The sequence below is a fragment of the Rhinolophus ferrumequinum genome, chromosome 18 (genome assembly GCF_004115265.2).
Source record: "Rhinolophus ferrumequinum isolate MPI-CBG mRhiFer1 chromosome 18, mRhiFer1_v1.p, whole genome shotgun sequence".
Taxonomy (NCBI): Eukaryota; Metazoa; Chordata; class Mammalia; order Chiroptera; family Rhinolophidae; genus Rhinolophus; species Rhinolophus ferrumequinum.
This window is the reverse complement of record NC_046301.1, coordinates 29,055,535-29,080,395: the sequence shown is the minus strand read 5'-3', so window position 1 is coordinate 29,080,395 and position 24,861 is coordinate 29,055,535. Positions and strand designations below refer to the sequence as shown.

The 24,861-nt window shown below is 47.6% G+C and overlaps 1 protein-coding gene across 1 annotated transcript in view; it reads left to right on the top strand.

The window, feature by feature from the left end:
* SCARA5 (scavenger receptor class A member 5) overlaps positions 1-23,426 on the top strand; it is a 102,934-nt gene extending 79,508 nt beyond the window's left edge. Inside the window, exons 8-9 of the mRNA XM_033135292.1 lie at positions 13,914-14,111; positions 20,795-23,426. Of these exons, the coding sequence (XP_032991183.1) occupies positions 13,914-14,111; positions 20,795-20,931 (335 nt within the window). The 3' untranslated portion in view covers positions 20,932-23,426. The remainder of the gene's footprint in view (positions 1-13,913; positions 14,112-20,794) is intronic.
* The last annotated feature ends 1,435 nt before the right edge of the window (positions 23,427-24,861 follow it).

The window sequence follows — 24,861 nt, the reverse complement described above, 5'->3', positions numbered from 1 at the left end:
GGCAACTGTTCTTCAGTCAACGTGAGAGGAGAGCGGAGGTCTGTGCTAGCTGAGCTTGGGGAGAGGTGGTGGTCATCAGTCACCATTAATCCCATGGATGCTTTCATCACTGTTTTACTTGCCTCTGTGGGCCCAGCCGGCTGGGTTCTGCACTTGGATTGAGCTCTGAGGCTGGGGGCACAGTATGCAAGGTGGGAGCTAAGCCACAGTGGTGTGGGGCTCTCCCAGGCATGGGTGGGGAGCTTGGGGGAAAGGCATCTAATCCACTTGGCCCTGGAGCCTATTGACGACCGGAAGAAGCTGATGTAAACTCTGGACAGCCCTTCCTCAGGGACTGCTGGCATTCTTTCCTGCCCTGAAGAGGCTACACCCTCACTGAAGCCCAGAGGCCAGACAATAGCCCTTGCACAAAGCTCAAAGCTTCTCCTTCCAGCCCCCTGACAAGATCCAAAGATGTCACCACTGGCGATGGACTGAAGAACTAAGGTAGCTCAGCAGAGATAGCTCCATCAAAGGGAGGTTTTCTATGCATGTGGAGAAACAGGGGAGACACGTAAGAATTGTAGAACAACAAAACCGGAGGCCTGGCCTCCATCTCCTGTTTTCAGAGGCCCCGAGTGGAGAACTGACTCTCCCAAGGCAAGGGCAGAGGCAGAACCCAAGACCTAGGCCCCTGACTTCTCTGATTCTGGAACGAGAGCTTCAGCCCCCGGTCTTGAAGAGTAGAGTTGGGTTCCTTAAAACCCCTAGCGATTCCCTTACCTGGAGATATGGATTTAAGCATGTTAGGCTGAAGGCGGAGGGAGGGTGGGCATTGCAGCAATGCAGGGCTGAGAGCTGGGCCTTCTCACGGCCTCCACCCCCTGGCCTGCCTCTGACCACGTCAAACCCACGCTGTGTTCAGACTCCTGGTTAAGTTTCCAAGGAACGCCAGTCCCAGAGGCATTAACTGGATCCCTGGGACTGAGGCTCTGAGGAGGAAGCCGAGGATCATCTTTCAGAAAAGTGCAGAAATTGGGACCCATGCTGAGTGCCCGCTCCGGGGGCAGGGGGGTAGGGCGGTGTTCTTAGTCATTCCCTGGGCCCAGGACAGCCCCACTGTGAGAGCTAATGCATGGGAAGAAGGCAGTCTCAGCACCAGAACGCCACCTTCCTTCGAAAAGGAATACAGTGGAGGAGGGACCCTCTGGTAACGCAGCTGGTGCTCCCTCCGTGGAATCCCTACCAAACACCTCCCACCTTTAGCAGCACAAACCTCAAGTGCCAGCAGGTGGAGATGTCACAACGTGAAAGGGTAGATGAGACAAGTCAGATAGATACCCCTCAGGTCAGAATGGGAGACTGGGGGTTCCTTCAAAGAAGGCATTCTATAGAGAAGACTGCCAGTACCCCATGTTTAAGTCAATATTACAGTACGTTTTACAAGGTCTTGTAATCGTTTACCCATGTTTTGGTCTGGAGTCACAGGATTTTCAGTTGGGTGGAGTTTCAGATCAACCCCCCTCCCACTCCCAAGCCTACCCCACCCCACCAATTCATTCAACAGGGGCACAGAGAGCTGGAGAGACTTCCCACAGTCCCAGGGCTGGTCATGGCCAAACTGAGTCTAGGATCCAGATCTGATTTCTGCTTGATGAGTGATGAGAGGTAAAGGGTTTCTCTTTGTTGTTTTGTTTTGTTTTGTTTTGTTTTGTTTTTCAGGCAAGGGTGATACTAGTCACTCTGTTACATGTTTGGTTTTTGGGAGTTTGGCGGGGGTGGAGAAGGGGAAGTTCCATACACACATCTCAAGATAAAAGACATTTGTTTTACCCTCTGATGTGGTCCATTTGCAAGAAAAATAAATTGTGTTTTTGCAGCTAGGGGGGTGGGGTAAAGGATCCAGTTTTTTTTAAGCCCCACAGCATGAATTTAAAGCAGGATATAAGTTCAGATGGTTTAAAAAGTTTTCCTCAGTTTGGTTTCACATGGAGAAAAATATGCAGAATACCAGCGGTCAGTTCTAAGCCAATGTGTGTTGATAGTTATCAGTGGCATCTCAGAACACTTGAAAAACGTTTAACATCTCGTGCATGTTTTTAGTATTTAGAGAAGTAAATTGGGGAAGGGGGTAGTGGGCTCCCCAAGGTGCAGTATAAGCTCAAAATAAATTATAAGCTCAACTATCTAGAAGATGGTGACTTCTAGATAGTTGTTGTTTTTGGTTTTTTTTTCCCCCCCCAGCTACTGAGATGTTTCTATCTCTGTTTCAGAATAAGGATGCAAAGAGAGTCCTTTGGAGTCCATGAATTCCCTTTGTTCGCTCCTTGCACCTACAGTTGCCTGCAAGCAGTGGCCCCAGGAGTCTGTTTAGGATGACGTAGCCCCAGAAGTTAGCATTCTTTCAGGCAGGGAGAGCGACAGACAGTCACTGGACCTTTTATATCCAATTATATTTCTTTACTCACTTCACCGCACATAACAAAAGTTCAGACCATTAAGTTTGCAAAACTTACTTGATCTCCATTCGTACATCCTTAATCCTCATACAACTTTAATACCCCAGCAACACATGATTTCAAAGTGAACCACACTTCTAAGAAAAATTAACCACTCACATAATACTGTCAACAAACTTGTACCTGGCACTACGAGGAGTAAAGTTTCTGTGTACATTATTTCACTTAATTCTCACAGTAATATTCAGGAGGCATGCTTATGTGTGTGGGAGAGAGATGAGGAAAGCGGAGGAAGAGGATAAGGAAACTTTCTGTAAGTCAAAAGTTCCTAAGGGACAGAACCAGGACACAGATCAGGTCTGTCTGGCCTGGATTCCTTTTGCTACTCTCTCTGATCGTCTTGTATCTTCTGACCTTTGACAGCGTGGGGTCCTCCTGGACCACTCTTGTTTTCTTAGTGGTTTAGTGTGAAGGTGCTAATTCCCTCCTGAGCAATTCTCATTTTCTGTTAAGGTACTCTTCCCTGTCTCAGAGTTTGCCCCTCATTTCACCAAGCCTTGGTTGCCTTACCTGCTGCTTCTGTGGCTCTGAGACAGGCCAGAGCAAACATCTGGCAGCAAAGCCCTTCCCGTCTTGCTGGTTTTTCCCATTCTTTGGCATTGTTTGAACTGAGTCCAGCAGCCTCACTGAGATAACCTGAGCAGAAGCACCCCGGCACCTATCTGGCACTGTTGAGTCACTCACACATTTGTTTAGTTTGTGCAGCCATTCATGCCTTCTCTCTAGCCTTATACAGTGAGCGCTCAGCAGATGCAGACTCCAAAGGATGTGTGTGCAGCTAGCAAAGTGTTTTTCTCCCTTAAGTTTACATCTAGTCACACTGAAAATACACAAGGACACAAAATTCACCCAGAAAAATTGTCCCGCGGCAAACACTCCTTCTAATACTGGCTGAAGCAAAGTTGGACACGGGAGGGGGGGGGGCGGGAGGAAACGAGAGCTAGGACGTGATAATGAGGGGATGGTAGGAATCCGATGAAACCTGGGCAGGGACAGCCAAGGCATGAACACCATGGATCAGAAAGCAGGCTGGCATGGAGCTGCCTTTGAAGGAGCAGGACGAGGAGAGGGAGAGAGAGGGAGGCAGGACTCTAGGGAAGACGGGAACTGGTGTCCCTCACTTTCGTCATAAAGGAAAGATAGATGTGTGGAAGGAAGGAAAATATTTAGGAAACAGAATATTGGCTTATTCACATACTTGGCAAACATTTAGTGAGCATTTGCTATTACCAGGCACTGGTTGAGGACTGGAGAACCAAAAATGGGTAAGGCCCGGCCTCACCTTGAGGAGCTCACAGTTTAGCGGTTGAGAAAGACACACGATCACCGTAGAGTGTGGTGAGGGCCACGGTAGATGATGCGCAGAGGCTAACTTGCCTCCAGTTATGGTGGTCAGTTCGTAATGTGTCTTTGACTCAAACGCGCAAAGGTGGTGTCCAACAGGTGGACGTGGAACATGACGTGTTCCCGGAAAAGAAAACACGCACGAAACAGCAGAACAGAACATTGTTTGTGATACACCCAAATAATTTGACGTGGCAAAGGTTTGGGATGTAAGAAACAAAAAATAAGGCCAGAGAGGGGATCAGTGGTCAAAAGTTCAGGCTCGACATCTGGGCACTGGGAAGTCAGGATGGACTGGAAGCAGGACGTGACCATGGACGACAGCAATGGGAGGTGACTGACCATGGGGAGACTGGGGCCAGAACCAAGGGGTAACGAAGCCTCGGCTCTCATCGATGGCCCCAATACCACGACCCGTGCTGGGCACAAGGTGGGCAGACCCTTCTTCCCCATGGAGAGGTCCACAGCCCAAGTTCCTGTTTCTCAGTTGCTCCCGCTCCTTCTCTTTGTCTGAGCTGCTCCCCATTTAAAAAGTCCTGTTTCTCAGAAACACAGTTCCGAGAGAAAGATGAGACGTGAGCTCTGGGGAACAGCACAGGGTGGAGTAGCAGTCCAGAGAATCCGTTGGGTCCCTCTGACCCAACCCGGAGGCCAGTCCCTCAACCTCCCCCAGGCCACAATCTCCTCGTCCCTGGTTCTTTGCAGAGAATGGGATCTGGCCCTCCAGACTTTCCGGTTTGCCAAGAGCCTATCTTAAGCCTTCCAAAACCAAATCCAGCAACTCTTCCCGGAAGCTTCCTGGTGACCCCTTTCCAGAGAAGTTTTACATCGCTATGTGCAGAAATGGTTCTGTTCTGCTTGATCCCTGTTGCCCTTGGTGTGACGGGCTTCACCAAGGGCAATGGAGGGGATGGGGAAACCAAAGGCCTGGCTCTGTCAGAAGCCAGACGGTAAAATACACGTGTGTGGCAGAGGTACCTGAGAGTTAGCAACAGCTGAGCTAGAGAGCCATGTTATATTCATGTCTTATAAAAGAGAAGAGAGGAGAGCTGGCAGCATGGGCCCTGGGAGGAAAAACTGCTTAGGCAGGAGAAAGGAAGCCCCCTTAGGGACTCGGGGACTTGGTGCTTTAGCAGTGCTAAGAGGTCATTAACAGGACTGCTAATGCTTGTATTCTAAATACATGCTAAGTGAAAGCAGGAACCAACTGAAAGACAAAACTGAAGGATAACTAGAAGAAAATAACATGCCAGTGTTTGGAGTTTATGTTAAGAATTAGCAGCCAAGTGTGTAAGTGGAACTTGAGAAGATTTGCTTTTTTAACTGGTCGTCTAGCAGGGCATTTCCCACTTGTGAGTGGAGGTAACCAGTTTGACGGTTCCCTAAGCACCTATTTTTTTTCATGGTGAGGGAGCGAGGGAGCCTGTCCATGCTATGTGCCCGTGTTTAGCGGATGCTGCTGTGCCCGTCCTTCCAAGAGGGGCCTGTAGGCAACTCCCACGAGGACTGGCATTCCCAATTCCCTGGCAAACATGCCATGGTCTCTGGGATTTGCCCTGCAAGACAACTCCTTTAGTAACACAAACCTCAGACCGAAGGTGAGTAAAGAATTCTCTACAAAAACAACGCCTTGGCACCCTTGGCACCACTGAAGAATCGAAATGTTTTAGTCTTTGATGTGGGTTTTGGACAAAGAAAGTCTTAAGTTGAGACATACTTTAAAACCAGGAATGGTTACACGGTTTAGGTAGAATGCAATGCAAACAAACTCAGGGACTGCTCTTAATCCCCATGAGCCTGCACTCTCTCCTCTTAGGAGGGGAGGTAAAGCCTGCTGAAGGCGCTGCAGATTAAAATTGGGAGGTCCCCATGGCGTCTCTGATGTGACTGGGTCAGCTTTAGCTGCTGCTGCATTAACTTCCCAGCTTCATTTGACAATGGATAACACCCCCGGGGTGTACTTGGAACCAGTTATCCACAAGGCCTTACTTCCCCTGGCATAGATTTCAGCCTCTCTTCTAAAGAACCCTGTTGTAGAATTCTGATGGAAGAAAGAGAAGATGAGAGAGGGAGCCTGTGGATATCCAGAGGGCTTGTAGATGCTGTGGTCGGACAGGGTGATGGTTAGTGTCCTCACTGACTCAGAGCTTAGAAAAGCCTCTCGCTGCGGTGCCTCAATCCTTGGGGCTTATACTGAGTTCAACACTATTTCTTCAGAACCGACCACCCAGTCATTGAGCTTATGCATATTTCAGAGTAACTCTCTAAGGTATGTGTGGCTACCCCAGATGAGAAGAAAACTATTCTGAGAGATGAAATTACTTGCCCAAGGTCATGGAGCTAGAAAGTGGTCAACATGGTGCTAGAGGTAGGTCAGGTCCTGTGTTCAAGGATTTAAAATATAGGGATGGGGAAGCTTTCCAGACAGGGGTCTCAGACCTCGACCTGGAAGGAGAGCAGAACTGAGGAAATAGGAGAGGGCAGGGAAAGCGTGAGTTCAGGCAGAGGGTGTGAAAGAGCCTTCTTAGGAAAGGCCACTGGTCCTCGTCATGGGACTTAGAGGGAAAGGCAGCGGGTCCATGAAGCCTTTAGAGGGCTGCCATAGAAACATCACACCTCCTCGTAGCTATAGGCCTGGTAAGATGAGAGCTCAGCATCATTGACTTTCTGCTGGTTCTATAGCACTTCTTACTAGTCCTAAGAGACTGTTGACCTTCACTGACCACTCACTGCCCTTTGAGAGGCCCAGAGCAAAAGCGAGACAAAGGACTCACCTCTATCCTGGGCTGCCCAGTGACTCCAGCTCTGAGCAGAACTTCGGGGCATTAGTGACATCCTGCCACTGCAATGTGGAGAGCTTTTGGTTCAGGGCTGGGCAGGAAAAGTGCTTCATTTATTATTTGATCAGACACAGTTTCCTTAAACACCTATTAAGAGCCAGGCTGCCATGAGCAGGGCATTGGAGAAACAAAATCAGCCAAGACCCAAAATCCCAGTTTCCAACAAACACGCACTGGAGTTGAGAAGACCAATGGGTGAGTCAACAGTTAAAACCAATCCAGCACGATGAGTACAGTGATAATTCGGGAGATATTTCTGCTACTCCCTCTACTCAGCAACATCCGGAGCACTCCGTGTGACCCCCCCCCAATCAAAGACAGTGCAGTAGCCCCTCTGGGCTGTGGGTCTGGAGACCCAGGTGTAGCCATTTTATCATGTGACCTTGAGACAGTCACTTGCCTTCTCTGAGTCTCAGTTTCCTCACCTATTAAATGGGTATGATACTACCCACCTTAGAGGAGGACTGCAAAGAATCAAATGAGACTATCTAACAAAAGTGCTTTGAAGAGGCATAAATACCATATTAAGTCAAGAACATATTAAGTTTCCTAATTACCATTAGGAAATAGCATTTTATAAAGCACACCCACAGGCCAGACCACATTTTAAAAATGATGCCCTCCAGCAGAGCCTGGCCAGAAATTCCTTAGTTTGCTTGTGGGATGGCTCCTGTCCTTCCCAATACAAACCACATTTCCGTGGATGTCAGGGATGAGAGGTGTCACAGCTAGAGAAGGATGCAGTCCAACTTCCACCGTAGGGAGGTGGGGCGCAGAGCCCCTGGGCTGCAGGCCGGCTGGGGGCATGGGGAGTTCTTTCTTCACAAGAGAATAAAAGTTCAACTTCCTTAATGGGCAGCTGGTCCAGATTATCCCCCAGGCTCTCCTCTGCAGCTGCAGAAATCAGAGCCTATTTTCCCAGCCCCATGTGTTTATTTCTATTCTCCGTAACCTCCTTTCTTTCGACTTGTTTTGCTTTGGCAGGGCCCTGGAAGTCAGGATAAACAAACCTAAAGGAGCTGTGATGTTTCAGGCTCAGACTGGGTTTCCCGCCTCTCCTTTTCTTTAGAAGCAAAGTTCTCTGGGCTTTGGGGCCCTTCTGATGCACAGCCAAGCAGTGTCTGGGGAATTTAGGGATCAGTTCTATCTCTAGAGACTCCCAAAGGTCTGAATCTCACTCACTCACTCACTCACTCACTCACTCACTCACTCACTCCCTCACTCACTCTCTACAGTTTGTTGAGCACTGTGACGTGCCAGGCTCTTTGCCTGCAAGTGTGGCTGCAAGTGGGAACCACGGGGTACTACAGCGGTCACTTTCACAGAGCTTACACTGGTGAGTACAGAGAGACCTAGAAGACAGAATAGCAGTTTAATATTTCTCATATGTGGGTAGCGCATACTAGGGCCACAGGTCAGGGAAACCCTCCCAGAGGAGGTGACATCTACATACCTTACTCATAAGGCCTGACAGCTGTGTAGCTGGGGCTTGATTCCGGATCCATCCCTTCTAACAATGCTTCTCAACCGTGGCGGTGGGTGCATCACATGCAAACTGTTGGAAACTATCCCTGCACACCGGTAGATTTTAAAGTGTCCCAGAAAATTCTTACAAGGCTGCGAACCGCTGCTTTAAGTCCAAGGCTCTTTTCCTTACTTCTAAAGACACTAATTACTGCAGACCCCAGAGGGCTATTTGGAGATAGATGAAAGGTACTTTATGTATGGAGAGGGCAGTTATTATGTTTGTCTTAAGTATTCAGCCTGACAGTCATCTCTGTGGTTTGAAAATGAAAGGCCTTTGCTCTTTTCCCCGGCTCCACCTTGTAGCAGCTGTATGACCATGGGCAAATTACTTGACTTTTCTGGGCTCATTTTCTCCTCTGTTAAGTGAGAGCCATAATAACTAACTCATGGAGCTACTGTGAAGAATAAGTGGGAAAAATGCGTGTGTGCAGCACTTTGCACGGTGCCTGATACGTAGCGGGAGCTGAGTGTACATCAATTAATTCCCTTCACCGTCCGTCCTCGACTTGAAATCTCTCTTGGGTAGCACCCAGAATTTGGCTTTGTTGTAGTTGGGGTTGAGGATGGCTCTGAGCCAGGTGTGAACAAGCCCTGCCAGTAGCAGATAGCTCTAAGGCTCCCCCAGCCCTGGAAACCAGTTCAGAGATGGTAGTCATTGGCCATTAAGCTGTCCCCCAGGACCCACCGAAAGGCTGAGTAAGAAGCTAACCTCGGGTGTGCTCCCACCAGATGCTGGAGAAAGAGGGAGATATTATGCATCTCACTCCCCAATTATAAGCACAAAACCCAAAGCATACAGAGTGAGACAAGGTAGCAAATCGTTGGATGAAAAAAACCCCGGAGCCATTTGGAGATGCCAGTGCCCTGTGAATGAAACCAGATGCTGCTTTTAAAATCCTGGAAGGGATTCCCAAGAGATACTGTCAACTTCCCTTCCATTCCCAGAGGCAGCATGAGCAGCTGTCAGGCCTGGTACAGAGTGGAGAGGATTCCTGTGTTTGAAGCAGGAGAGAGGGGCACAAGCTCCTTTCCTCTGGCGGGAGGGGGGAGGGGCAGATAGTCAAAGCCAGGGGAGTCTGGGGTAGACCAGGCCTGCTTTGTCTGAGACCTTGTTTTTCCTACATATATATTTGCAAGGCAAAGAAAGCAAAGAAACATTCATTTGGTGACGAGAATCCCCCCATATGAGATTTGTAAGGTTTGTACTAGGAGCCCCACAGTAGCTCAGCCCTAGCGCCACATTCCAGGGCCATTCCAGAGCTGCCTCGCTTAACGAATCACATTAGAGAGCAGAAAGTTGCTGACAGCAGGAGCTGGTCTTCTACTGACGCCCTTGTCCCCCTCCTCTATATACTAAGGAGCCAGGAACTGTGCCCTGGGGAGAGCAGAGGACATTAGGAGGAGATTCATCCAGCCCCCCCCACACAGCAGGTTTGCTTTGCAAAGAAGCTTTCAAGGATACATCCCTGCTAGGGCCAGTGTATCCAACTCATGGAGACCCCTACAAGATGACCTACACGTTGCCGGGCAAAGTGCTGACTGGCCAGGAGTGGGAGCTCACAGCGAGAGGTGCCCATGACGTGCCAAGTCCTGGACATGTGCTATTGCTCCCCACCATTATAACCATTTTAAGAAGAAGGTAGGCTCAACATGAAAAAAAAACACCTAACAATCCAATTGAAAAATGGGTAGTAGAGGACATAAAGAGACATTCTCCAAAGAGGACATACAGATGGCTGATAGACATATGAAAAAGATGCTCAATGTCACTAATCAGAGAAATGCAAATAAAAACCACAATGAGATACCACCTCACGCCTGTCAGGATGGCTATCATCAATAAATCAACAAACAAGTGTGGAGAGGATGTGGAGAAAAGGGAACCCTCGTGCACTGTTGGTGGGGATTGCAGATTGGTGCAGCCGTTATGGAAAACAGTATGGAGGTTCCTCAAAAAATTAAAAATAGAACTGCCTGATGACCTAGCAATTCCACTCCTGTGTATTTTTTCAAAGAAATCCAAAACACCAATTCAAAAAAATATATGCACCCCTGTGTTTACTGCAGCACTATTCACAATAGCCAAGATATGGAAGCAACCAAAATGCCCATCAATAAACGATTGGATAAAAAAATTGTGGTACATTTATACAATGGAGTATTACTCTGCCATAAAAAAAAGAAATCTTGCCATTTGCAACAACATGGATGGACCTAGAGAATATTATGCTAAGTGAACTAAGTCAGATGAGAAAGATAAATACCATATGATCTCACTTATATGTGGAATCTAAAGGACAGAATAAATGAGCAAACAAAACAGAACTAGATTCATAGATACAGAGAAAAAAACTGATGGTTGCTAGAGGGTAGGGGAGTTGGGAGACAGGGGAGAAGGTGAAGGGATTAGAAAGTACAAATTGGTAGCCACAAAATAGTTACGGGGATGTGAAGTACAGTATGGGGACATAGTCAATAATGTTGTAAAGACAGTACAGGGTGTCAGATGCGTACTGGACTTATGGGGGGATCACTGTAAAGATTACATAAATGCCTAACCACTGGGCTGTACACCTGAAACTAATATAAAATAATATTGCATGTCAAGTATAATTAAATATATATATTTAGTATTATATATGTATATGCTCGTATACTGGGGGTGCCAAAAAATATATATACACATGACTTGTATTCACCTGTTTTGTTATTGGTATATATTGAGTATTACAATTTTGATACAGCTATTTCTTTTCTTAAAATGTGTATACCTTTTTTTGGCACCCTCTGTATATTGTCATAGAATATAAAGTATAGCATAGGGAATATAGTCAATGGGATTGTAAAGCAACGTATGGTATCAGAGGAGTAGTAGACCTGAGTGGGTGTTATCACTTTGTAAGGGGTGTAAATGTCTAAACATTATGTTGTTTTGTACACCTGAAACTAACTTTAAAAAAAAGAAAGTAAGAAGAAGGTAGGTGTAGAGAGGTCACATCTGGCTAATAGTGGAGTCAGAATTCGAACCTTCTGCCTGAGTCCAGATCCAGCCTCTTTCCTCTCCCCTATGCTTCCCTACAGGGACCACCCACTACCCTGTTTTCCTCCATCCAAATTCCCAAATCCACCCAGGGACCAAGAGACAAGTAGCTAAGCAGCCCTTAGATGGGTGTGTGTGAGATTCACAGGTGCTCTCTTGGGTATTTTTGCTGGCAAGGACCAGATCCTTATTGGGTCACTTCAGTGAGTGGGCTTATCGTAATGACACCTGGGAAAACTTTAGAAGATCAAGATTCATAATACAAGTGGGACTTTCAGAGCCTGGAGTGAAAGTCATTCAGATGCAAGGCAGTTCTCGGGTCACAACACTAGGGGTTCATGTCTTTCCACTCTAGTGTCTCATCTCCAACATGGCTTATAAATGACACTGTCCCTGCCTCTTTTTGCTTCTCCTCGGCTCTCTCCATTTCTTCAGCTCACGTTCCTAAGAGGATCTGGGTGTCCTGCTAATCATCATCATGTGATGATTAGAAAAGTCCAAAGACTGTGTGACTATTACCTAAAAGGAACGCCGTGCACTAAGTAATGGTGACATCTGCAGCTTTGATTGAGAGAATTCTTCTCTGTCTGCTTTTCTATATAAAAGGGGAGGATCTCTGATCCCAAATCTGGGGCAACAGGGGGAAAAAAACAGCAACCCAGAGGCCCTGTCCTGTAAACATCTGGGTGCCCCTGAAATGGCCGGGGGGTGGGGGGAGGTACAGAAAAGTTCTGCCCAAGTCTCCCCATCCAAAATGGCGCCTCCCCTCCCTCTTCATTTCCTTTCTGTGCCTCTCCCCATTCCCATCTATGCACTCCTTAATACTTGGCCGTAGTATATTTGTATTTGTTTTCTAGTTTTATGGCCAGTCTTTCCCACTAAAGTATTTATTGTTCATGGGTGTACCCTACGAGATGGTCAGTCACTTACTTGGCTAAACAAAGATATGAACACAGCTTAGCTGGCCCGAGCAGAGAGGACAAGGGGGAACCTCTGAATGTCAATCCCACACAGCCCACTCCCCACTGGCTTCTTTGTATGATTTTGACCCTGAACTCTGCCTGGGCTGCTTGGACCCACAACATCCTCCTGCCACTTTCCCTCTACTTATGACCCCACACTGAGGCTTCTGTTGGAGGCCTCCCAGCCTGACATGTCCCACTGCCACTGTGACAGGGTGCTGACAGAGGCAAGGCAGGTCTGCGAGAAATCAAGGCTGATATCTTGACCTCTGCCAACTTCCCAGGGCCAGCCCCCCAGCCAGGGGCCAGGCCTCATTTGCTGCTGCTGGCTCCGGGTTAGATGTCATTACTGCTCCAGGAGGGTTTCTCTTTCAGCCCCGGCCTCTGCCTTTCAGCTTCTCTCCTGGTTTTCCTTCTGGATTTCTGCTTTCTCTTGCTCATCCTCAGCCTTTTTTTGACAACCTGGTGGGAGCTTATGTTTTCAGGAAATGTGTATGGGGAAAATGGTGAGAGGTGCAGGATGCATAGAAAATGCAGCATTAAACATTTTGAAGAGCCTTTCAAAGTCGTCACCCTCTAATCTTTCGGCATCTTGGGAATGGTGTGGTTTCCTGGTGCCTTCTTTGGTTCCCTGTGCAGAATATTCTGGGATTTCCCATCAGCAAGTAACAGTCACATGGCCAGTTCTGACTCATCTACTTTCTCATGTGGCACGGATGAAAGTTTTTCAATTCTGCCATCTCCTCTACGGACCTACGAAGGTCTTTGCCAATTTACCTGGCCCAAAACAAGAAAGAAGTAGTCCAAGGCTGCAGTGCTTATGGGGAATAGAACTCCATCGGGTTGGCTGTTTTCTCTGCCCCTTCACATAGGGGTTTTCCTGCACCGTGTCACACACTTGTCCCTGTGTCATAGTACGTTGTCTCCACCTCCACCCTCCATATCCCAAGCGATTTCTTGCTGCAAAAAAAGATAGACTTTGACCTCTTCCCTGGTCTTGGAATCACGGGAGCCGAAAAGAACCGTTTAGATCATCTAATCATGTCACTCCCAGTGCCACCCACATATATATATTACCTCAAAATTGTTAGGGACACTTTTAAAAAATACAGATCCCTGTCTGCTGCCACCAAGATTCTGATCCAGTGGGTCTGAGTGGGCCCAGGAATCTGTATTTTCACAGGCAGAGCACAGGGGATTTTCAGGGCAGTGAAACTACTCTGTGTGGTACTATAATGGTGGACAAAAGTCATTTTACATTTATCCAAACCCACAGAATGTACAACTCCAAAAGTGACCCTAATGTAAACTATGGACGCTGGGTGATAATGATGTGTCAATGTGGCTTCATCACTTGTAACACATGTATCCCTCTGGTGGGGGTGTTGATAGTGGGGAGTGCTGTGCCTGTGTGCGGACAGGGGTCTATGGGAAATCTCTGTACCATCCTCTCAACTTTGCTGTGACCCTAAAACTGCTCTAAAAACTAAAGTCTACTAAATGAAAAAATTTGGAGGGAAGAAGGCAGATAGAGGACAGTGGTGACACACCATGCTTTCTGCTGGCCATGGTTTTGGTCTTGCCTGTAGCCCCAGCCCCTGTTTCCTTACAAGGGAGGAGGTTAGTAGAGGGGAGTCAGGGAAAGTCCCTGGGGGGCAGGGGGTTCCAGAGCAGAGTGGTGACTCTGGGCTGCTCCCAACAGGTGGCTTGGAGGCGTTGATGGTGCGGCTGGTAAACGGCTCGGGGCCGCATGAGGGCCGTGTGGAGGTGTACCATGACCGGCGCTGGTGGGGCACCGTGTGCGATGACGGCTGGGACAAGAAGGACGGGGACGTGGTGTGCCGCATGCTGGGCTTCCGGGGCTCGCAGGAAGTGGCCCGGACGGCTAAATTTGGGCAAGGTAAGGTTCTCCTGAGGAAAAGGACACAGGAGGGGGCCCAGAAATTCTAGGACTGATCTCTCCAAAGCTCAAGTCCCTTTGGCTGCAATCCTGCCATGTGTCACCTGGCCTGTTCCAAGATACGTCCTGCAAAGTGAAGCTCACTGTCCCCCTAGTCCAGGTAAGCCTGTCTGTCTTCAGACAGTTCTGATTGTTATATTTTTTCTTTGCCCAACCCGCTGTACTAACTGGCTAAAGGGGCGTGTGGTATGGCATGAGAGGAGGGACTAATGTGTCCCTTCCAGATAGGGAAATGGAGCCTGTTCACATGCAGACTGGCCATGGAACCCTCCACTTCTCACAGCTGCCTTTCTGCTCACCCCCAATCCAGACTGCTGCCATTCTTGTTCAGAATCTTGTCCCTTAGACCTCAGTCACTGTATGGACTGAATATTTTATCTACCCCAAATTCCTACGTTGAAATCCTACCCCCATGTGATGGTATGAGGAGGTGGGGCCTTTGGGAAGTGCTTAGGTCACGAGTGGAGCCTTCATGATGGTATTAGTGCCCTTATAAAAGGGACCCCTAAGAGTTCCCATATTCTCCTTCTGTAAAGATACATGGGGCAGTCAGTAGTCTAAATGCAGAAGTGGGCCCTCGCCAGAACCCGACCACGCAGGTACCCTGATCTTGGACTTCCCGCCTCTAGAACTCTGAGAAATACATTTCTGATGTTTATAAGCCACCCGGTCTGTAGTACCTTGTTACAGCAGCCCAAGCAGACTAAGGAATCCTAGTACTGGTCTCGTCTCCAAAGCTCAAGTCAGATCACACTGACTGAAATCTGTTGTGACAGCTGCCAGAGAGCGGCCACTTGACCCCACACACATTGGCCTCTCTACTTAAAGGCCGAAGTGCACAGGGAGTTCAGAGGGCCCAGCTCCATGGAGGAGGCCCACGGGGACAGGAGGGTAGCTTACCCCCCCCCACTTAAAACAGGATTTCAGCCTGTTTTCTTCTTCAAGAAAAACTGCCCTTTTTGTTTACATAAGGAACAGAAACAGTAGGAACAGTCCTCGCTTTTCAATGTTTGAGTCTAATAATTCTTCCTAATAGGTGGAAGTAAAATCTTTTTGGAAAAGAAAATTATAAACTCTTAGAGAAGCCAAAATAGGCCCCGTGAATGTCATGGGCAGCATTCACCTAACACCGAGACTTTGTGGCCTCTTTCACCCCCTAGATTTTTTTTTTTTATATGTATTTTATTCCCCTCCCCCTTAATTTTTGTATTGTATGACATATGGAGAAGTTCTAAAATTGGTACTTGATTCTTTAAACCAGCCATGGGAAGCCAGACTTGCTTCCATGTGTACATCAAATTTGCACCAATATTTCCCTGTTGTAGTCTAGTAACGTGATATTCGAGATCTTGAAAGTCACGTGATATTCGAGATCTTGAAAGGTAGGCAGCCAGGTGTTATGAATGGGTACACAGAGGGAAATGAGGGCCCGGGGACAGGAAAGGACCAACCTAGCTGAGTCTCCTAGCCCAGGCTGTGCTCCCTTCTTTCCTGGGCCAGGAGTTGGGCTCAGTGCTGGGGCACAGAGCTGAGGAAACCTAGTCTCTGATCTCAACATGTTCAGTTTGGAGGTGGAGGCAGACATGTTTATAGATTCTAAGCAGCATCGTAAGGGCTATCATGTCATAGCAGCTATGGGCACAGAGAGAACGGGATGCTCACCTCTGCTTGCAGTGGGCAGGACTGTGCATCAGTGCATCAGATATCCCTCTGGCCACAGCCTCCTACCCCACTGGTGCCCCGACTCTCAATCCCAGTATGCCCACTCCTCAGCCTCACAGGGGCTCCCAAGCCCTCAGCCCCTCCCTCCATTGGCTCTGCTTCTTTCTGGGTGTGTTTCCTGCCCTGCCAATCAGGACTAAGGGCCTGTTCCTCCTCCTACTTCTCTACTCCTTATCTGGTCCCCTTATCTCCTTAGGTTCCACAGATTCCACCAGTCTACCTCTCTGACATCCTTGGAATCTGTCCCCTTCTTTTTATTCTCACCGCTCTTGCCTTAGGAGTTCAGGCAGGGTAGAGCAGTGGTTAGGAGCTCAGGTTCAGGAGTCAACCCCAAGTTAGAATCCCACCTTTGCCACTTACTAGCTGGTAACCTAGAGCAGATTGCTTAAGCTCTCCAAGCTTCCGTCCTTCTACGTTTGAAAGGTGATTGCAAGGATCAGGTTTGGTTTCCTCACTTACTCCCCAAGGCCGTTCCTCATCTGCCTCCCTCCTGCCCCTCTCTCACCTTTCAGCCGGATGCATGCACGTGTGTTTTCTGGACTCACATAGCTGTTTCATGTCTCTTATCTTCTCTTGTGCTGTGCCTTCAGTCTGAAATGCCTTCCCTCCTTCTTCATGTCGCTAAATCCTATTCACCTTTTAAAAGTCAGCTAATTATCACCTCCTGAGGGGAGCTTTACTAGCTCCTTCCATCCCTTCTCCATGCCACACCCATTCAATACTGTACTCCCAGAGGGGCTCTTTGTGCATATCTGTATCATAGCACCTTCACTCTCTGATCTCTGATATATGTATGAGTATCCTGAGGGCTTTTCCTTTATAGCTCCAAATCCCAGAGCTGTGCCTGGGACATAATCGGTACTGGATAAATGTGAGAGGGAAGAAGGGACGGAGGGGAAAGAAAAACTCCTGTGCCTGCTTAACCTGAATCCTCCCCAGTGTAATACAAGAAACTGCCTGCCTGGCAGTTTTCTCAGTGGTCTGGCACCATGAAATTTTTTCCTAGACAGAGCTCAATAATCAAATTATCAGTTTCCCTGGGTAAAAGCAAGGCAAGACGCAAATGAGAGAAACTTGAAATGTTTGGGGTTTTTTTTTTGTTTTTTTTTAATTTTATATTGGTCCAAGAGCTGTTGGAGAGGGAGCGAATGTGGATAGGGAAGATAGAGGGGTGATGGGTAGAACCAGGTCTAGGAGGAGATGGACGGGAGCAAAATCAAGCACAGCTGGAATTGGGCTTGGGCCTGCAGAGAAAATCTGTGAGACAGACAGACGAAAATGGAGGTGAAGGTGGGTACCTACACAGACAGACCTGCAGGTGGCAGTAGGTGGATAGATATGATTTGCTCCTAGTCATATCATTATTACCATTTTTTTGCCCTTTTTTCTAGGATAAAATTCAACTACTGGGAGATGCTTAGTGCAAGACTCAACAAACATTAAGGGCCAGGTAGAAATATTTTAGGCTTTGTGGGCCTAATAGTCTCTCTCACAATTACTCAACTCTGCAGTTGTGGCTTGAAAGCAACCATAGACAAATTGTAATCAAATGGTGTGAGGCTGTTTCCAATAAAGCTTTATTTACAAAAGCGAGCAATGGGCCACATTGGCCCACAGTTTGCCATCCACCAGCTCAGTGGGTCTGCTGCATACTGTGTCCTGTGATTCTACAAGAAAGAAGGACTGGATTGGCTGGACATCAGAGGCCGGGGTCATAGTCTCGTCCCCTTAATAGTTATGGGATAAGTCACTTAATATTCTGGGGCCTCAGTTTTCTTATCTCTTCTGTTTTCTTATCTCTTAAATATCTGTTTGATGCTGTCCTGCTGATCTCTGTGTGAGGCTCCAATGGAAGCCTGTAGGATAGTTGTGTAACTCATTCCTTCTTTTTATATTACTCTACTCTACATAAACATACAGAAGCTGTCTATGTTAGCTCCTTGAAGCGGAGAGATTTTTGTCATTTTGTTGTTTTTTCCTTTTCTGTTCAATAACAGAGTCCAAGCACCCAGAATAGTGCTGAGCAAGGAGTAGGCCCTCAAATATTGGGTGAATGAATGAATGATAAGCATAAAAGAACATCTGCACTGACTCATCCTAACAATAGCACCTTCAAACAGCCCCTAGTGCTCTAAGTGTCAGAAGTCCTGGCCTCTAGTCCCAAGTTTGCATCCCCAAGAGAAAAAACGTCAGCCTGTTTCTCCATTGTTTTGACGGGAGTGAGGAGCAGAGCACCTACCCTGCTTACCTGATAAAGCTTTGTTAGAGAGCTCAAAGAAAGAACGTGTGTGGACGTACAGACCTGATCTCGGGCAGGCCTCCTCAGACTTGAATATGTACATGAATCGTAGAGATCTTGTTAAAATTCAGGCCCCGATTCATGTCTGGGTGGGCCCAAGACTCTGCCTTTCTGACAAGCTCCCAGGGGATGCTGCCACTCCTGGTCTTTGGGCCACATTCTGAGTAATCGGGTCAGTTGAAGCAAAGTGATGACTGGTACCTAGAGAGTCGTGGGAGTTCTTGCTTCTCTGACGCAGCGAGGACCAGAGATGGTTTCCTGGCTCATTGGCCCTTCACCTCTGGGCTGTGTAGTAACTGCAGATATTCAGTGCTGCTGATTTCACAACCTTCCTCTCGTTTTATTAGCTCTTCCATGACAGAATATTAGCCAGGACTCCCTGGTTAAACACCAGCTGGAGTTTGGAGCTTCGCAATCCTCTATCCGCATTTGGGCTGGTAACCTTGGGCCTGTTCTGTATTCGTCAGTCCCCTTTATTTGTTTTGGGTGTGACTAATCTACAGCCTTTTCCTAGGCTGTAGGAAACATACCAATTTGTCAACTGATATGTTTTTCAGGAGACATTTAATCTGCAAATTATTGCTCGGCCTCGAAGGGTTTATTGTGTAAGAGGCATAGGGTATCTGGCCAGGGAAGAGGTTCTGGTGAAGAAACACCACCCAAGAAGATAGTAGAAAGAGACACCTTTCCCCACCTCTGTCCCCGCATTCACTGCTCGGCAGTCCCAAGACAAAAGATGCTGCAGATCTCTGCATAACAGAAGTATTAGTCATGCGGGAGACACACTGGGCAGCAAGGGGTTAGAGGGTCCCTGGCTGTTCTTTGTACAGGGTTTCTTTCATGCAGCGTGAGGGACAGTTTGAAGGTTTAATAGTCACTGCTGACCATCCCTGTACGAGGAAAGACTGTCTGGCTACCGAGAGATGGGATGGGAAGGAGGCAGGGCTCGCATCAAAACACAGGACTATAGTACCTCATTGAACTGGCCCCGGTGGTCACAGCCAGTAATGTGGAAATGCAGTCGGTGACCTTTTGTTTAACCACATACTTTTTGGTACCGGCTCCTAGACCTAACACGTGAGGATGCTGGAGTCACCGGTCGTCCAGTTTATCTAGAATTTATTCAGTTTTGGCATGAAAAAGCTCCCGTCCCAGGAATCACCTCCCAGTTTGAAAATGGAAACGTTCCTCCAGATGTGGCTGGGACTTGAATCGAGGTCTGTCCTACTTAATACAAAGCCCTCCTTTTTCTGCGGTACCGGCACTTCTTACATCAGTGCACAACCACGTGGTTAAAAGGTAGATTCTCGTTCAGCAAGTCGTGGGCGGGACCCGAGGTTCTGCATTTCTAACAAGCTCTGGATGATGCCAAGTCTGTCGGGCCAGACCACACTTTGCGTAGCAAAGCTCTAACCACTCCTTGCATGGGAGCCCTGAAGCTCAGTCATCCTTCCAGGGGGCTCCCAAATGGGCTCCCACCTTCTGGGGCCTGGTTTGGCCATCAGCGCAGAGAACCCCCAAGAACCATGGGTGATGGTCCTGCCGGTTCATCAGTGGGGACTCCAGGTGGCTTCTGGTACAGCCCACTCCCCTCTCTACTGACCACTCTGACCTCAGACAAGCTCTCTCCATTCCCTCTTGGGGCCTCACTTAGCTGCCTTATTCCCTGACATTTATTGAGGAACCTCAATGCCAAGTTTATGTCTCTCACGGCTCAGGTACCATCCTGGGAAATTCTGGAAAAGCTCTCCTGCATGGACACCTTCAGAACAGCAGATTGGTCCCCTTACGAGCTGGATGTCTGCAGGCAAAACTAAAATAGACTGTCTTAGGGACCTTGTATTTTGGGATCTGACCTAATTATTATGGTTAGGAATGCTTCTTCTGCTTTTCAGTAGATATATGTCTAGTTATAATGTTAAATTCCGGGGTCCCCAGCCATTCCAGCACCGTGTTCTGTGCACATAGAATGGGAAACGTCTGGTTTAAACATCAAAAGATTGGAGGTAATGTTGACATTGACTTGCTTGGTTATGGGTCACTGGCTCTGTCCAATCCAGCATCTGACACCATCTCTCTGATTTGGCCCTACCCGAGTATTCATCATCAAAGACTGCAGTATATCATATCTCAAAAGTTAGGCAGTGTGTGTCTCATATAAAGTATGGGCCTTGAGGCGGTAAGACTTGGGCTTGAGTTCAGACTCCACTAACAAGCTGAGCAACCTTGCACCAATTGCTTCCTGAGCCTTGATTTTCCCATCTATAAAATGGATTTATTAATACCTATCTCACGGCACCAGCACCACAGTGAGAATGGAGGAAAATCATAGGTGTAAGATGCCTGACACATAGGAGATCCTCAGTAAATACTACCATCACCACTTTGAATTATTGTTATTCTGCTCTCCTGAGACTGAACCTAGAAAATAAGTATTTGGTCTTGGGGGGTGAAGAGAGCAGATGGGAGCCACTAGATCTGAGAACTACCTGCACCGCCTGGAACAGCCTGGTCAAGGACAGACCCAGCAGTGCCCCCCATTTCTCTTCTGTCCTGCTCTCCTGCATATCTGCTAAGAAACCGTGTTCACTTGTCTCCACAGGCACAGGGAGGATTTGGATGGATGATGTCGCCTGCAAGGGCACAGAGGATAGCATCTTCAGCTGCAGCTTCTCCAAATGGGGGGTAACAAACTGCGGGCATGCTGAGGATGCTGGGGTGACGTGCAGCAGACACTGAAAGCAGACACAGCCAAGGTCCAGGCCCTACTGCCCAGCCTCCTTCCTGCATTCCTGGGGTGGGGCCATGGCGTGGGGCTCCCTTGATGACACCTCTTCCCTGCCTAGTCCAGCAGCCCCCAACCCCATTATCCATATCCCAGGACCATGGTGGCCCGTTGTCATTCTCCTCTTGGACATCTGCTCCAAATAACTCTGGGATCTACTGCTTGTCTCTCCCTTCCACCAGAGTTCCTACATGTGGAGCCCCGGTCAACTGGATGGCCATGTTGCCTTGCCTCCTAAACACCATGCGTCAGGCCTCGATATCCATGTGCCCATTTGTCTGTCAGTTACAGGTGAATTCAGAGAGTACGTTGAAGACAAATGCTGCCGTGAGGATGGGAGGGAGTTATAAGAGATCATTCACAGTTTAGATAATTCCCAAACCTCAGGCCAAGAGTTTTGATATCTCTTCCTTCCCAGCAAGAGACAATACTGAAGATTCATTTTCCCCTCTTTACTCTGGCTCTGCACACCTTTGTTAGTTTGGGGAAGTGACACAGAGGAGAGGCCAGCTGTCGGAAGGAGAGGGAAATGCAAGTCACCTGCAGGAATTCATCTGGATTTGGAGAAGGGGAGTGAAACGAACACTTATTGAGTGACTGCCATGTGTGCTACCTAGTATCTTGAGTGCTCAATTATTTATCCACTTTGCAGCGTTTCTACAAGGCATGTTAGCTTAGGTAAGTAAGACCTTACCTCCGAGTAGCGCTCCACTGACCCATTCACCTGGCCTATCAGTCATAAAATTGAGAATGACAGAGACTGTTGTTTCCACCTGAACCTTCGAGCGCCTTTGCTAGGCTTGAGCAAGAAACTCAGGTGCAAGACCTGTGTGACTAGAAGGTTACATACTCCAAAGCCTATGGGGTGTGACTGCACGATCAGCCACGACTGGCTTCCACGCCAACCATCCACATAGGAGGACAGGTGGTTTGGAGGGTGACATAGGGGCTGTTGGGGTTACACCGAGACCAGCACTCAGTCATCTGGCAGTCAGGGTTAAAGCCAAGTATCTCAGAGCTGTTTGGAGGTGATGATGTTGAACCTTCCAGGTCTCTTTGCATGTGATCCTGTGGTCAGGAGGACACATGTCCTGATGCGCTCTAGAGGCATAGAAAGAAATGGGATTCCTTATCATCTCTGGTGAAAGAAAGGGCCCTGGGCCTCTGCAAATCCTCAATCTGTACCCCTCTCCCAGTGCTAGGTGGATCGTATTCTGCTTTTGATACAAGGAAAAGGTCAAACTGGGCCATCTACGTGTTCTAGGACTAGGAGAGCCACATCGTGGTGAGGGAGCACAGACCCACCTCACTTGGGGGTGTCCCAGACTCACAGGCACCTGTCACCTATCATATTGGGTGAGCATCACCCTGCGTGGGGGATACTGGCACCTGGCACCCTCCAGGTGTGGGACCAGCAAAGTTCCTGGCTGACAACTAAACCAATATGTGCTATTGGTTCTTTGCTTACAGTATGCTTGTTATTCATTAATGTCCTAATGATCAGAGACTCTCCTTCTGACCAATTGCTATGTTTACATAACACGCATGTACTCATGCATTTTTTTCCAGAGCCAATATATATATATGCATATATAAACATAGCACGGTTTACCGCATAGCTCAGCACATTGCAAAGTTTGATTAAAAAAAATGACCAGAGGTGGAAAGATATCACATGAACTGAAATAGATTCCCAGGTTAGTTCTGGCAAAGAACCCAGTTACGCCACTGATGAAGACCGGCATGCCATTCTTATTCGGTCTTTTCATTTGAGAAAATGAAAATCTTGTTTTACATCAAATAAAAATGATGGTGATAAGTGTTTGAACCTTAAAAATAAAAGTCTACTAGTTTACATACCTACTTAAGAGGACATGGAAATCACCATGGACCTGTATTTCAGGGACTAACGGCAATTAGGCCTGGCCTAAAATACATCAGAACTTTTGTAAGGAAGAATTTCAATAAAGCTAAAACCATGTCACTGACAAGCTTTGCATCACATTCTTCTTTCTTGTGAAAACCCATGATCACGGGGAGCACTGGTGAGAATTGGATGGTGGGATGGTGGAATTCTCAGTGGGGATTGTGGTAAAATGGACAGCTTATGAGAAGCTGCCTTCATACTTCTGGAGGACAACAAAGAGCGTAAACCAAGAACATGGTGGAACATGAAGTCTCAAGCCTTGTTTGGTCACCTCAGGAAAGAGTCCCAAAGCAACAGAGCAATAATCAAGGCCCTGCTTGTAAGAGAATTGCTTTTGTAGTCAGTGAGGGAAACAACACCTATCTATTTCCTTACATCTCCAGAGTTTTTACTCAGGGATGTGCTTCCGTCTGGAGTTCTATTCACACGAAGAAGATCGCCCTGAGGTAGGTACAAGGTCTGTGAAGTCTCTGGGCCTCATCACTTAAGGAGAGGCAGGTCCTCCCAGGCTCAGGACCTAAGCAATGCATGGGAATGGCTCAGGCCACTGCGTAGTCCTGGCCACATCCTCCTTGCTGGCACCTGGGAATACCTAATGGCCCCAAGCTTGCTATGGGCCATGATAATTTGCAAAAGGAAGTCAGCAGAAAGAAGCTAACTTCTGGAAATCCCCAGAGGAAGCATCCTGTTTTTCTCCTCTAAAAGCCTGGGGATAGCCCACCCCCAAATCATTGTGTTTGCCATTCTGTAATCAGCTCCCGTGGAGAAGGCCAGAAGCCTCTCTTGTCCTGTCTTCTCTAACACCTACAAGGCACTGCTAGTGCCCTCATCTGAAATGCCTGTGAGGAAAAAGCCTTGGGGCCTTCATGTGCTATAGCTAAACCACCCACTGCAGTGGATTTGATATGTAGAAAGGAGTTAGGACTTTCTCCACCATAGGTACACCTTAGTTTCTTCAGCCACATTGTTTTATAATCGTTATTCTCCCATTTCTATAAAATGTTAAATGTGTGAATCACTTGTCTTTTTCTTCTTAGAATATCTCTCCCTTCAACCCTTCATAAAACACCCTTCTCCCTTCCCTCCTTTTCCTCTCCTTCCTCTCCACCTTTAGTTTTTTGAAGCTGAGCTGGGGTTCTGACTGACTAGAACTTTGTATTTTATCCCTCTCCACCAGCCCAGTCCCCCTCTAAAATGGACTAGGAAGCTCTCAGGTAGGACTTTCAGTCCTTTGGGTAATTCTCCTACTCTGGCTGGCGGGAAGTTGAACAATTCCTAGCTCTGTGTGAACTCTGGGAACAGTGCTTCCTCAAAAGTTGTTCTAGCTTGTCTCTAGCTGAGGTTCATGCAGCTTGGTATTCAGCTGAAAACTCAAGGGAACCCTATGGTCTTTCTGGAACTTTCTCTGTGTAACTCCCTACTTTCAGATACTGTGCCCTGAAAATTCCTGCCACCTTGTCCTCCCCTCTCTCCAATCTTTGTCTCCTCACCTGGTGAGATGACCGGACTCCGGCCTCCCCTCATTGTGCTGCGATTGGACAGAAAGCCTGGCTAGGGTGGGCTCACCTCACTTGTTGCCTTTTCTCAAGGATCACACTCTTGTGCTACCTATTGTCCGATATCTGAAATTATATGTTTTAAGTATTTTGGACAATTTTCTGGTTATGACAGAGGGAGGTTAATTCTGGTAAGTACTATCTCATGGCTTGAAGCAAAGTTCTTCCTGTGGTTATTTTCTACTTAGAATCATAAAGGAAGAGCCTTCATTGTTAAAATACAACACCACGTGAGGATTTGGCAGAGACTACCTCTGGAAAGAGCATCTTCCTGTGGGGAGGGGGCTTCCCCTTTATATTCTCTCATGGCCCCGACCCACTCAGACCCCTTTCAAAGGTCAACCCCAAGGCTCTTGCTTTGTTTCTCCTTAGTACTGGCTCAGTTAAACTAACCATAAGCA